We start from the raw sequence: 14,550 nt of genomic DNA on the forward strand, positions 1-14,550 counted from the left end.
AATTGGATTTTAGGTCTTGATACTAAGCATGCACATCAAAGTTACTAATTTGAAAGTTCAAATAATTCTAAACCAAAAGTTACCCCACAGGCAAACAAGAAGCAGAACACGAGATGGCACCGTATTCTATGTAATTATCTATCATATTTATATGGCACATATTCAAGAGCACTATTGCACGTAATCTTTCAGTTTCATGGCTAATTTAATATTACTACAATTTCACAGCAAGTTATGCATGTAGTAATATATAAAAATTCAATTGTTAGCTAGAAACTTAAGAAGGTCCATAAAACGGTATAAGCAAATAAAAGTGTACTTGAATCAGAAAAAAAAATTAACACATTTAAGAAGATAAAATCCAGCTGAAGCAAATAATCTCAATTGGTAACAGACTCGTACTGATAACATATTGTAAAATTGATACAAATTGAGCAATATAAAACCCGAAAACAAACAATAGCGAGGAGGAGGAGCTTTTCTTATTTCATCGAGCATTCAAGTGTGTTCTTCCATGGACAGAAGGTGCCCTATTTATAGTTTACAAAATACATCCAAAGTCCTAAGAATTAATAGGTACCTCTGTACAAGTTGTATATTGAATAAAACGTATGGATTGATTAAATACAGCCACATGCATTCACTTTATGTATAACAGAACAGAAACAGCGAGAAAATTGTAATTATTGTATACAGAAAGAAGAAATTCAAAATTATTTAAAGAATAACATTATAACAGGAAAACTAAAAGAAAATTACACTACTAGATGAAACATTTTATCCGTGCAAAGGTCACTCCACGTCTCAAACAAGGCCCTACAAGCTAATATGCATTGTTACATTTGAATGATGCAGCAGTTCTTCTAAGAGAATTTCAGGAGCTCTTTAGTCTGGCCCTTGTAAGGAACAGATATCTCCTCACTGCTAGAAGCAAAACCCATGTGGTTTTTGAGATCTTCTCCTTTATCATTAACAGCAATGCAGAGCTTAGAACGGTCTTCAGGATCTGAGGCTGTAACCCTTTAAAGAATCCCATTAGCCCTTCCTTTTTCCATATGGCATGAAGGGATCCAGAGATTGTTTTTCGGGCTTTTAACTCGGCTTCATCCTCCCCATCTCCTTCGGATTCAGCAGATTGTATCATGACTTTACACCTATACCCAGGGCATATGAGTAAGTTTATGTTGACGCTAGAAGAAAGGGCAGATATCAACATGCTAGATTTATAGCAGGAATATGATGTCAAATGTAGTCCCGATAATCCAATTAATGCCCAACTGAATCTTGATAATTCAGGCAATGATATTCTAATTTTAGAGCAAAAATATGTCTGACTAGGTAATTACCAATAGGAAAACAACAGATATTCAAGTGTCCTACATGTTTGATACAACTGGGCATAGATTGTTCCACTTGGCATTGGTTGCAGAAAAAGATTAAACAGTTCATTAGGTCAGAAAAATTTATCAACACAGGATCACATCCAAAACATTAAGAGATAATCTAAGCTAGAAACTCCTCCTTAATAAGGTATCAAAAGGGTGAAAGTCTAAAATGGGAAAGGTAATTGCTTGCGTAAGAACTGATGGAATCTTGCCTTATTAATGGGTATGTGATGCAGGTGGCAAAACATTTTGAGACTGCCCCCAATACGAAAGCTGAAAAAGCAGAAAGAGATTCTGGAGACGATTCCGCCCCTCTTTTGCTTTTCATCTTCTCCTTCAGCATTCTTGCTTTAAATTGATCAAAGGCCGTGTACTGCACAACACCATATATTGCAACTAAAATTTATTCACTCATATCACTGAATATAATTTCTATCATTCACTCATATCACCGAATACAATTTCTATCATAAATTGACTCACATCAGAAAGTAAACACATGTAAATACCTGAATTGCTGGATTTGAAGTGAGAATGATAGATATTCCTAGACCATCAAATGCTTCACTCCAAGTGCCCTCCGAGAGGGTTTTCCAGAATCCCTTGGATTTCCCAAAATCACTTGTTTGCATTCTTGAAGATGCTGTATCCAGAGGCTGCAATAACAGAGTAAAACTTCTGATCAGTGGAAGAACAGAATAAAAAAGAAACCTTAACAGAAACCAAAGTAAAAAGTTGGAGCAACAAAACCCCAGAAGGTGCAACCAGAATAGAAGACACATCCGCATCCATCACCATAGAACCTTTCTCTACACAGTAGTTGTCAGATATGGTTTCATTTCAATAGAGCAGTACAACTTTCTTGCTCTATTAAATCCTTAAAAGCATTAAGCACGAATCTAAACTGGGAAGTAAGAGCTTCCTAGAACTCCCTTTCATATATTCCAATAAAATATAATATCAAAAAGACTCCTCGAAGAAATCATTGTTTTTTTTTTCTGATAAGTAAGAAATCAAGGTTTTTTTCCTACAAAAGCTATAAATGTATGAGGTCTTAATGATTTAAGAAAACCAACAGATAATACTCTATGCAAGGAGAACGACTCCCTCCCTCCCTCCCTCCTTCCCTCCCTCCTGTTCAATAGGCCATCCGGCTTACAAGTGTAGACCACTCAAGTGAAAGACAACGGAAAGTATGCTGTCTTATCAGAAAGATTGATTATGCAGCTATCAAAGAAATCATTGTTTTTTTCCTGATAAGCAAGAAATCAAGGTTTTTTTCCTACAAAAGCTATAAATGTATGAGGTCTCAATGATTTAGAAAACCAACAGATAGAAGTTGGTTTACAACTGGTAATTGAAAAATTACCACAGCTTCAAAAGTAATCGAAATTTAGTCACTTTTTCATGTAAAGATAAAATATGAACAAAAATATCCTTTAAAATCCAGAAAAACTCCAGCATAATACGTTGGAGTTCGAATTTTTTACATATGAGATTCCAACATAATGTGTTGGAATTTCATAGTGTGTTTGAGTTCCAACATAATATGCTGGAAATTTATACGCACGAGCTCCATAATTCAACATATTATGCAAAATAGTTGCCATTTTTAAATAACTTTGCACATGCTGACTATTTTTCGATTACCGGTCCAAAAAGTGAATAGCATGCTACTTTCACTAAATCTTCTCCTAATTCAAATAATTATGCTTTGATTGTCAACTGCAAATGACGAACACTGTAATGGCCTGGCTTTTTGGAAACCTGGAAAACAAATGAAACAAACCATTCCAACACCCTAAAAGAAAACAGAAGAACAAGTAAACTTTTAACTCGAATTCTCCTCTCTCTAACTTGACTCAACATAAGACTCCAAAAGAAGATGCCATTTTCTCCTAGATTATTTTTGGGGTAAATATCAATAATTCTATAAAAGAATGTGCACTACACGAGGGAAATAACCGTTCCTTTTGCAGTTTAAACTAGGCGAGGAAGCAGGCCATTAGAGCTTTAAAAGCAGAGCAATTCAGATAACCAAAACTTCATAAGTTGGCTAATTGCAGGCAACCTTCTCTTCAATACTGAGAATATTAAAGTCAAGTCTAGTCATAGTAGAACTGCCAATTATGATTCACCTGGGTTATTATGACTGTAAATGCTCCCGCTACAACAGCAATTACTAAGTTAGCTCTTGTTCCAATGGATTTAAATCCACTTCTCTTCAAGTATAGTTTCTTGAAGAAGTCATATCCATAGAAGTAAATAAAAGACGAAACAAAAGACTGCACATTCTTTGTCCCAAGACCCTGGTAGAGTGAAAGAACTTGCCGGGAAGAAATGGCCTCTAACAAGACATCAAAGGTATTCCTGCACATGAACCAGATCGATTGTCACATCAAGAGCATCTATGTTCACATTTTTGTAGAATGACAGAATCATAGGCTACAAGCGAGGTAATAGTGAACTGCGTAAATATTTCTCGATTCAGATTCCTATTGGACGAATAATAATCAATATAAGACACATATGAAAGTAAACTAAACGGCTAAGTCCATTGATCTTCAATTAGAAATGCCACTATTCACTTAAATGAAAATCTTTTCCAAGTCTTAAGTAACCAGTTCCAGGGCCTTCAGTTATCATCGTCATTCCATATTAAGTCAGGCTAGAGGGACCAAGTTAAAACCGAAAAGAATAAATCAGTTAGATCAAAGTATAAAAACTATAAAGAGAAAACTAAACAAATTTACTGATTCAATTTCAGGTTAAAATCAAAAGTTCCACTGCAGACAGAAACACAGATGATACAGAACACCAATGCTTCCCACAAGGCCTTCAAAAAAAGCTCATACAATCACATTGCTAGTCATACTTGGGTACAAAATCCGTTAGAGATATTTAAATAAACAATGAACAAGAGAGAACAAATTTCTTGAGCAAAAGTAACACCATGGAATGAAAAAACACTTACAATCATTACCACGATGTGGGACAGAGCTAAGCAGGAAATAGTGGGAGGGACGCTACCAGATATGTCTGTATGGATACATACGTGCATGTATATGCACATACATGAGGGAGAAATTGGTTTGATGAAGAATTTAGTATAGACGAAATAAACATTATATCTATTTTATATATCTTTTTGGAAAAGGATCGAGTTATCAACCTATCTTTCTACGAGCTAAGACCTGCTTTAGTCTACAAATTGCATAATGCAAAGCTCACACCATGCAGTATTTAAGGAAAAAATGCACATTAGCATAGAACACTTTATGTTTATGGGAGACGGAGAAGATTCCTGGAGAGCATTAGCAGCCCCTCAAGATACATTGTTGCGTTATGAAAGTCTCTTAAAGTAGATCCACCTAATTAGTGCATAGCGCACACAAGCGGCCACTGCCTCTGCCTTTTTTCAAAGATATGTCGGTGTCTCGACTAATCTATGCTGCCTCCAATTTTATGAAGTCAAGCTGGTCCATAATTGGCATTTCATATATAGGCTCCACCAAATCCATAGAAACGTGGGTGTTCTACAAATTGGCGACTTATCGTGCATTGATATGAAGAGGTACAAATGTGCAATCTAGGCATCTGAAGGTACAACGGTAGAGAAGAATAACAGTTACTTTAGAAAAATAATGGTACTATTATTTTTATGAAAGTTGCTTTCAAATCAGGTATCTCAAGGAAATCCTCCAATTTAAGGCAAAATAAACTTTTTGACACTTCTTTTTATCTTCCTGTAGAATGTAGTGCAAATCAGTTCTTAAGAATCGGTATCCAACATAATTTGCATTGAAATATAAAGAACGAATGGTGAGATCTGTACTGTAAAGGATCAATAGCTAGAGGAGACATTTATCTTCCATGCGTAGCTTTTTGCCACAGTTAACGCTCGATCAGGAGTACTAAGCAGCATTTCTTTGGTCAGACAACTCCACTTGTACACAAAAAACTTGCATCTTGTGTACCGATGGTATATACGAATACTAACAATAGAAATGGACCATGTTCTCTTCTAGCTAAAATCCTAATTGACCACAAGATGTGCCAAAAGCACAAACGGTATCGGGAGATCTCGACGTGTGAAGGTGTTCACATAAAACACCACATGTTATCTAATGTGGGAGGGACCTCTTGGGTTGTGATTTGACCACCATTTGACAATCAGGGGCAGACCCAGAATTTTCACTAAAAGGATTCAGTAAAGGTAGTGCAATGGTGCTAACAGGATTGGAACATGAAATCTCATACTAACCTTGAATCTCTTTGACCATTACTTTAGAGACAATCCTTGTGTCAACAAAATTCAATAACGTATATAGGCCTCAAAAGGTCCCGTATCCAACATAATTTGCATTGAAATATAAAGAACGAATGGTGAGATCTGTACTGTAAAGGATCAATAGCTAGAGGAGACATATTTATCTTCCATGCTTAGCTTTTTGCCACAGTTAATGCTCAATCAGGAGTTCTTTAAGCACCATATCTTTGGTCAAACAACTCCACTTGTAGACAAAAAACTTGCATCTTGTGTACCGATGGTATATACGACTACTAACAATAGAAATGGACCATGTTCTCTTCTAGCTAAAATCCTAATTGACCACAAGATGTGTCAAAAGCACAAACGGTATCGGGAGATCTCGATGTGTGAAGGTGTTCACATAAAACACCACATGTTATCTAATGTGGGAGGGACCTCTTGGGTTGTGATTTTGACCACCATTTGACAATCAGGGGCAAATCCAAAATTTTCACTAAAAGGATTCAGTAAAGGTAGTGCAATGGTGCTAACAGGATTGGAACATGAAATCTCATACTAACCTTGAATCTCTTTAACCATTACTCTAGAGACGATCCTCGTGTCAACAAAATTCAATAACGTATGTAGGCCTCAAAAGGTCCCCCCCCCCCCATGTTGATAATAACTCCTTAAACTGAATCATGTGGCATGTGCATTCATTAAAGGTGACCATTAAGGAGCTTTTTGCACTCTATTTTTCGCAAGAAACTCAAGCTGACCACCAAGTCAGAATTCTTGATCGAATGTTTAGAGCTCTTTTCCAAGTTAGGTACTTTGAAAGAGTCTCAATAAGCAATGCCAAAAATACTTTGATAACTTGGTCTTCTTTGGTTTCAAATTTCAATGTCTTATAAATACAAAGAGTTATCATTTTTCAAAACAATAGATGACTCTTAAAAAGCACATCAAAGGCATATTTCTGTGTTAAAAAAGTGTTGATATTACGTTTCATTCATTATCAATTCAGAATTTGACCATTAAACCTTTATATTAATTATGGGTAACATGGAGACGATTCTCCTCTAACAATTGACTTCAAAAATGTATACACAGATTCCCACAAGTGGCAAAAAAAAGGGTGATTTCTTCCCTTCTACCTAGGCTTTAGTTGCCATAATTACTCGGTACCCGTGCTGGTGGGAGGTAACATACGTTGTGGAATAGCCGAGGTGTGTGCAAGCTGGCCTGAACACCACCGTCATAAAAAAAATTGTATACACAGATACCTATATATTTGTTTTTGCTATTTCTGAAAGAGTCAAAGAGTCATGCTCACCCATCTTTATCAATGATTTCCTCTAAGCATTCTCCATGCAATTAGTAATTAGTATACATTTCATTCAATGGCTTTGGCAACCCTTGAGATAATTTCTCCTTTATTATGTGTTGACTTTCTGCCAATCTTCCCCTCCCCCCAAACCACCGGTTGGCTAGGACATCATGGAATCCCGCTGGCAACTTATCCTTGAGCTTCCAAAGAAGCACTAGTTCCAGTCCAGCCCAGCCTCTTTTCTGATTTGGAGAGTTGATGATGTAATATCGATAAAGGTTCCACCAGTGTTGGGAAAAGCGCCCCCACTTCAACGATTAAAGCGCGAAGCGGGCAGTTGGTCGCTTCTGTGTTGTGAAGCATAGCAGGTGATATAAAGCTTGCGCTTCTGCCAAAAAAGCAAGAAGCGTGAGTAGCGGCAGAAGCGAGTGCTTCGGTATATTAACTATTAAGTGGCTGCCAACGGTAAATATAAAAAAGCTCTCTATTCAAAACATCACCGAGCAGTAGAGAAAAATAGGCGACTAAGGTTCCAATTTTGTGCACTTTTCAAGTTCAAGCTTATCAAGTTCAAGACCTCTCTATTTTCAAACCATCGTCGAGCAACAGAGAAAAACATGCGACTAGGGTTCCCATTTTCTGCACTTTTCAAGTTCAACAAGTTCAAGCCCAGGTATGTAATTTCCTCCTCCTCCTCCCCTTCAACTGTTTCACTCTTACATTGCAGCGAATGCTGCCCAATTTTTTTCTTACTTACTGCCAATTTCCTTCCGTTCTTCTTTTCCTTCAGTATTTTTTAAAAAAAATCGCTTTACTTAAAAAAAAGCGAGCGCTTCGCTTCTCGCTTCAAGCGAAAAGGGGCTTGTCGCTTTTCCTCGCTTCATGCTCTTCACAACACTGGGTTCCACACTGTCAGTCTATCAGACAGTGAAATGGAGATGAAGAGGAAATTTATAACTTAATGGCTAACCTAATGTTGGAGACCAGAAGCTCTAACCTGCTACATCTTCCTGAACTTTTAAACAGATGCCATGCTTGCCTTGCTTGACAACCTTCTCCTTTGGTGCTTTTCAGTTACAATCTCATGTAATACCACCCCCTTGTTTATACTCTTGCCACTGAGGCTCAACATTTCAGAATTAACCTGCGGAGAGCTCGAAAGTCTTAAAAGTCCTCAACAATGAGCTCTACTTCAGGCATCAAAAAGGGTGACCGGTGATATAAAATATGAATTAAGATCCAAACCTATTCCACTTAAACATGATCACTACATCAGAACCCACGAAACCTTGCTATAAAAATTAATCGGGAACAAACCCTTCTCCTAATTATACTTTTCTAGGACAGTTAGAAAATTATTAAAAAGTACTCTATAATTAAATATTTAAAAAAAAAAAAAGGAACCTCCAGCAGGAAAGAGCCATAAGGCTAATATCCATTACATGTTCCATCATCACATCCGTTGGTGTATCCGATCTCCAAACCCTTGAATAAAAACCTATCAACAAACTAACCAATTTAATGAACTACACCTCAATCTCAAACTAACTGCGTCAGCTATATAAACCGCCACATTCGTTCAGCTCTATTCAGACTCATTTCACTTCAATATACAGGACCAAAAGTAATGTAACAACAACCCAAGTTCCCCTAAATGGGGAGGGTTGGGTAGGCTGACTGCCAAAATATGATCAATTGTCTGAAAATTCCATGAAAAGTCATACTGTCAAAACATATTATATAACAGATAATTACACTATTAAAAAATAAAAAATTGTTGGCGAGGGTTCGATTCTCCGTGCAATCCGCTCCCCCATTTTCCCTTTAAATCCAAAATTGAAAACAGAGATAAAGAAAGAAAGGCAAGAAAATATCAACGAAAATAAAAGACAGACCTGTATTTGGCCTGCCCATGAGCTCGAAGTTCAGCTTGATATTTGCTCTTGCAAGTATCCAAAGGATATAATATAGTGGTGCTTAGCAAAGATCCTACCGCACCAGAAGTTGCCTCAGCCAAAGACTCCATATTTAAAGCCATAATAGAATACTCTTTATCCAAACAACAGAAAAGAATCAAGAACAAGTAAATTTAACTGAATTTTGAAGAAATCTTTAGGGAAAGGAAGCAGATAGTGGTGGGATTGAGGTGCTGCCACTTTGCAAGAAAAGTGGGCGTGACAAAGATTGGTGTCTGAAAGATTAAGTTGGGTTTTTAAGTAGGCACATTGGGAGTCGGAAACGTGATGCGATGGACTTGTCACTAGAGGCGCGGTAAGATTTCGAAATTAGCTTATTTTGATAGCGTTTTTTCTCTCGAAAAGAATAGTTTGGGCGAGAAAAAGTTTGTATTCAGTTAATTAATTTAAAAAGTAATTTTGAGCTGTAATTAATGTTTGACCCAACTTTTAAAAAATGCTTCTAACAGCTTGTTTGGATGGTTGTTACATATTGTATTGTATTGTATCGTATCATATTGTTACATTAAATATGATGTTTGTTTTGGTTGTTACTTAAATTTTATTATATGATATCATTTAATTCGTCGTTACGTAACGACAAAATGTGGCACTTTATGTAACGACCGATTTGGTATGATTGCATCATTATCTTTTCTTTTTCTCTCATCTCACCCTTCATTATTATTAAATAATTTTGTTTTATGATTTACCCTACCTTTTTATATAACAAATTTATCGTGTATCATAATTTTACTTTATAATATTACAAGTTTATGCTTGGTATTGCTTGTGTGTGATATAATGAAACAATAACAATACAATTTATGCAAACATTGTATTCTTCAAATGATACAGTACAATACAATATGACACATTATGAAACGATGTGTAACAACCATCCAAACAAGCTTTAAGTATAATTTTTCTCAAAGACGCTTTTCAAAAAAGTATTTTTGGGGAGAAACTACTTTTTTCTGCTTTTGCTTCGCCTCAAAAATACCTTTTTTTTCTTCCAAAAGTTTGGCCAAACACCTCAACTTTAAAAAAAATGCTTCTAGAATTGGAGAAACTTGGCCAAACAGGCTATAAATTCCTTTGATGGTCACTCAAGTACTGGAATATCTTATTAAAGTCACTTTTATTTTATTTAGGACTATAAAGTCACCCAATAATATTATTTGACTAAAAAATAAAAACCACATATTTGATATACCTTTATCATATTAAAATTTTATTTTTTATTAATAAAATTCATTTAACTCATAACCCAAGTACTTATCAAACTTGCCTAACAAGTAAATGTGTCTACATTAAAATTTTCTAGCCTATTCATATTTTCACATATTCCTTCGTGAAATCAAACGACATTTTACATAGAACTTATCAAATTAGTCAATCATGGCTTAGACAATGAGTCCTTGATCTACTTTTTAAAATTAATTCTAGGGTTAATTTTACTGATGGTCACTCAACTATTTCAATTTTACTAAAGTCACTCAACTATTTTTTGTCACCTAAAAATAAATAAACTTTCACATTGTCACTTAAAAGTCATTTTGGCTCAAACTTCCTACCATAAATATGACATAGTATAAAATTTAATGAGAAAAATCAAAAAATAAATATCACATAAGCTTAAATGGGTCATACCTACTTTAGATCCATTTCTTCTTTAACGTGATTTGACCCATAACCCAAATGCTTTCAATAAAAAAAATAATTAAATTTCACATTAGTTTAAAATAATTATCCTATATTATAAAATTCTTGCATTTTCTGTTACATAATGCACATTTATAATTATTCTATACTAAAAAAATGCTTATCTTGTTTGTATGCCCCATCCGAGTCGTTTTATAACTCTACTGAAGTTAAAATAGTACTGTATCCAACTCACATAACATATTTATAATTTTTTAGTGAAATTAAAATAGTATTGTATTCATCTTACATAACATGTTAATGTATCATAAGCATACGAAAATAATAATAAGGCTAATAAGTGTCTATTTTCACAATGAGCATGCAATTACACACAATCTATTGCAATTGTTTAGACAAAAGAAATATTTTATTTGTACGATAAAAACCTCACAAAAAATCACAAGACCTAATTTTATTAGGGGTGTGTGTTTTTCCCCTATTGAAACCCATTTGGGTTATGTGTCAAATCACATTAAAGGAGAAATGAATCTAAAGTAGGTATAGTCCATTTAAGCTTATGTTGCATTTATTTTTAAATTTTTCTCATTAAATTTTATGTTATGTCATATTTATAGTAGGGAGTTTGAGCCAAAATGACTTTTAAGTGACAATGTGAAAGTTTAGTTACTTTTAAGTGACGAAAAATAGTTGAGTGACTTTAGTGAAATTGAAACATAATTGAGAGACCATCAGTGAAATTAACCCATTAATTAACTTCTTTTTTTCTTCCTTTGCTGGTTTATGACTTCATGGAGATGCAGCCGGCGATGGAGTTGATTGGCCCTCTTCAGCAAAAGAAGAGTGGAAACTCTAAAAAAAAAATTAGGAATTATTTATTTACCATCTTTTGTTAGTCATGTGTAACATATCTTTTTTGATGAACTACCTATGTGAAACACTTCTTAAGGCACATTATTTGTGTCTTTCGTTTGCTAAAACTTGTGTCCATATTATAGTTTGAAATGGATTGTAGGTAAATGCACAATTTCAATTATGAGCCAAACCTGCAAGCTTATGTAATCGTGTTGGTGATAGAGTTTAAAGTGGCTATTTAATGCTATTCATGTGGTCCTTGTAGATCACGGAACTATAGCAATTGAATACTAGGTGATTTTCAATTAAACAAACACAAAGAGAGAGATTTACCTATAATTTCAAAACAAAGTAATCGGAACTGCTTAACATTAATATATTGATTAATTGTATTAACCACTTAACATGGACCATCAGCCAAAAGTTAAAAAATAATAACCGTCTTTCTTACTATTAACATGGACAAATCGTAATCGTGTTAGATTTCCCTTTAGTTTGAAAACAAAGAGTTCTTACGTTAATATATTGATAGTAAACCCATTTTTTGGTTGGATGGGTTAAATGGGTACTTGGGCGGTCACATGGATTTTATTAGTAAAAAAATAAAATTTAAAAATGATATAATATATGTGAGCACGTGAGTTTTGCCCCACATGAATTACTCCTACAGAATTCTAAAGAATTAAATTTTTCTTTTAATTGTTTCGTATTTTAGGAATTATTGTAGAGTTTTTCTAATTATTTGCATTTTTGTGTGCATGTTTAATTTTATTTAATTCATAAAAAATACAAAAATATATTGCATTTGCATTTAGGATTTAATTTTACATTTTAGATTAATTAAGAAAATTAGTTGTTTTATAAAATAGAAAAGACCACAAAAATAGTTCAATTTGCATTTTAACTATTTAATTTGAATTTTATAGTTCTTATTTAAACTTAGGACTTAGTTAATTATTATAAATATTATATTGAGTATTTAATATAATTGGTAGGTTAATTTAATTTTTAAGAGTTAATTTAGGTTTTATTTTAATTTGAAAAAGAAAAAGAAAGTATGAATTTGAAAAAGAAAAGAAAAGGAAATAAAGAATAGGATTTTTGGGCTCTTTTAATTAAATATCCCCATGCCCAAATCATTTTCCCCCAAGACCCTCTCAAACCGGCCTAAACCCGTGTCTCCAACCCGGTCCGCCTTTCTTGTTAACCAAACGACACCATTTGGAGTTTTCCCCGCTCAAACTAATCATAGCCCGTCATCTCAGCTCATCCAACGGCTGAAACCACTTTCTCATTTTAATTAAATTTATCCGAAAACTTCAGAGACAGCCTAGTCCAAACATAACCCCCTCGGTCCATCTCTCTCATCTCTTTCATGTAAACCCTAGCGCCGCCTCTAAAAATCCACCATTTTCACCGGCCAAGCCACCTCCAATCAACCCCCAAATAAACACCACATAACAATTATTCACCCCTGACCCACAAGCCATCACCATATTCCTTCAAATCAACACCAAGCGAAGCTAATTTCAGATCTAAAAAAGGGTAGAAGAGCGAAAGCAAAATTCTCCCAAGTTTTTTCAGGCTTCGATGACTTGGTTAGGGTCGTAATTGTTGTTTCTCGTCGGTTTTTAACAAGAATCCACGACGAATACCAATTGCGGCTCGAAATCGAAAGAGGTAGAGGTCCTTTCAAGCCATTTCCGTCCTTTACTCTAGGTATTTAAGTTCTTTCTTTATTTTTGTTCATTCCACTCCTCATCTCTTCTGATTTTCTATTTCCTTTTCTCTGTTTTTTGTTGGTTAAATATTTTGTGCATAATTAGGATTAAGTCACAATTAGTTTAAATTAATTGCTTTGTTAAACATGTGTTGATTTTCTTTGTCTCTTAATATTTTAATTTGTTTCGAAAATAAAGGTCTCATGTTTCATATTTATATTACTTTGTTTGGGGAGTTCCTTTATGAATTAAATTGGGTTCTATTAAGTCAAAAACCTAAAGAAAAGGGATTAGCCCAGGTTTTTGCAAGCCCATGTCTGGCTGAACTTTGGGTCAATTTGACCCGTTTGGTTCCAAGGGTAAATAACAAGGGTTTAAGGGGTAGTTTAGGGAATTTAGGTTAGGGAATCTATTGTAACTGATTGGGGAAACTTCTAGGAAGGTGGGATTAGGGCTATTTTGAAAAAAATGATTTTTAAATTAAGGACATAGGAGCAAAAACGAAAATTCAAAAAGGAGTAAAGGGCAAAAACTGAACTTATTTCTGCTGCCCTAAAGCTTCACTATATAGGTTTGTTTCTTCACTTCCAAGTTAGAATTTAGAGATTGAAAAATACTGAAAAACTTTAGGAACAACTAAGCTTCTTCTAGACTCTAAAATACTGAAATTTGCCTAGAATTGGTTGGTCCCTGCTCCTTAAGTTCCCTGTTAGTCAGATTTTTCAAAAGCTCTGAAAGTTGTATTGATTTTGGGTTTGAAGCTGGGTCAAAAGGTTGAGTAATTGCTGATTGTTTGGCTGTTTTAGCTGCTGATACTTTGCTGTTGTTGCTTCTTAAACTCCCAGCTCATTTTTCCTTGTTGTTTTGCTGTTGTAGCCAGGTATTCACTACATTTCCTTGACATGTGAAATGGAAGAACATGAAGTTGTTTGGTTTGAGCTGAAAATCTATGACATATCAGTTTATTCAATAATGTCTTCTGCACTCTTGAAATTAGTCGATTCCGCAGTTAGTTTTAGTTTCCTGTTAGGTGTACATTTGATCATTTTGTTGCTAATTCTCTTTGAGTTTTGAAAGCTTTAGGTAGATATTTTAATTTAGCTGATTGATTTGTTAAAGGGACTGGAATATTGTTTAAATATGAGGACTATTGGTTTTTCCTATATGTAAGTATGAAGAAGCCGATATAGGATTAGAACTCTTGCTTGATTTGCTGATTGATACATGCGATTTGATTGAGGATTTCCTGTTGAATCTATATTACTAAGCATATGCATATATTTTGAAATCCTATCAAGTATTGTGATGGGAACTGAAGTAAAAAGCTGGTTATGTTTTGATAGTAAGACCAATTGGGGTGAATGGTTATAATACTCTATGGTAGATT

The 14,550-nt window shown here is 34.6% G+C and overlaps 1 protein-coding gene across 1 annotated transcript; it reads right to left on the minus strand.

The window, feature by feature from the left end:
* Positions 1–616: 616 nt before the first annotated feature.
* LOC107795853 (peroxisomal adenine nucleotide carrier 1-like) lies at positions 617–9,156 on the minus strand. The gene is made up of 5 exons (XM_016618555.2): positions 8,863–9,156; positions 3,524–3,755; positions 1,895–2,041; positions 1,598–1,758; positions 617–1,154 (listed from the first exon to the last, which is right to left on the minus strand). Exons 1-5 carry the CDS (start codon positions 9,003–9,005, stop codon positions 875–877), a joined length of 963 nt encoding a protein of 320 aa, XP_016474041.1. The 5' UTR covers positions 9,006–9,156; the 3' UTR covers positions 617–874.
* Positions 9,157–14,550: the final 5,394 nt, after the last annotated feature.

This window comes from Nicotiana tabacum, chromosome 7 (assembly GCF_000715075.1).
Source record: "Nicotiana tabacum cultivar K326 chromosome 7, ASM71507v2, whole genome shotgun sequence".
Taxonomy (NCBI): domain Eukaryota; kingdom Viridiplantae; phylum Streptophyta; class Magnoliopsida; order Solanales; family Solanaceae; genus Nicotiana; species Nicotiana tabacum.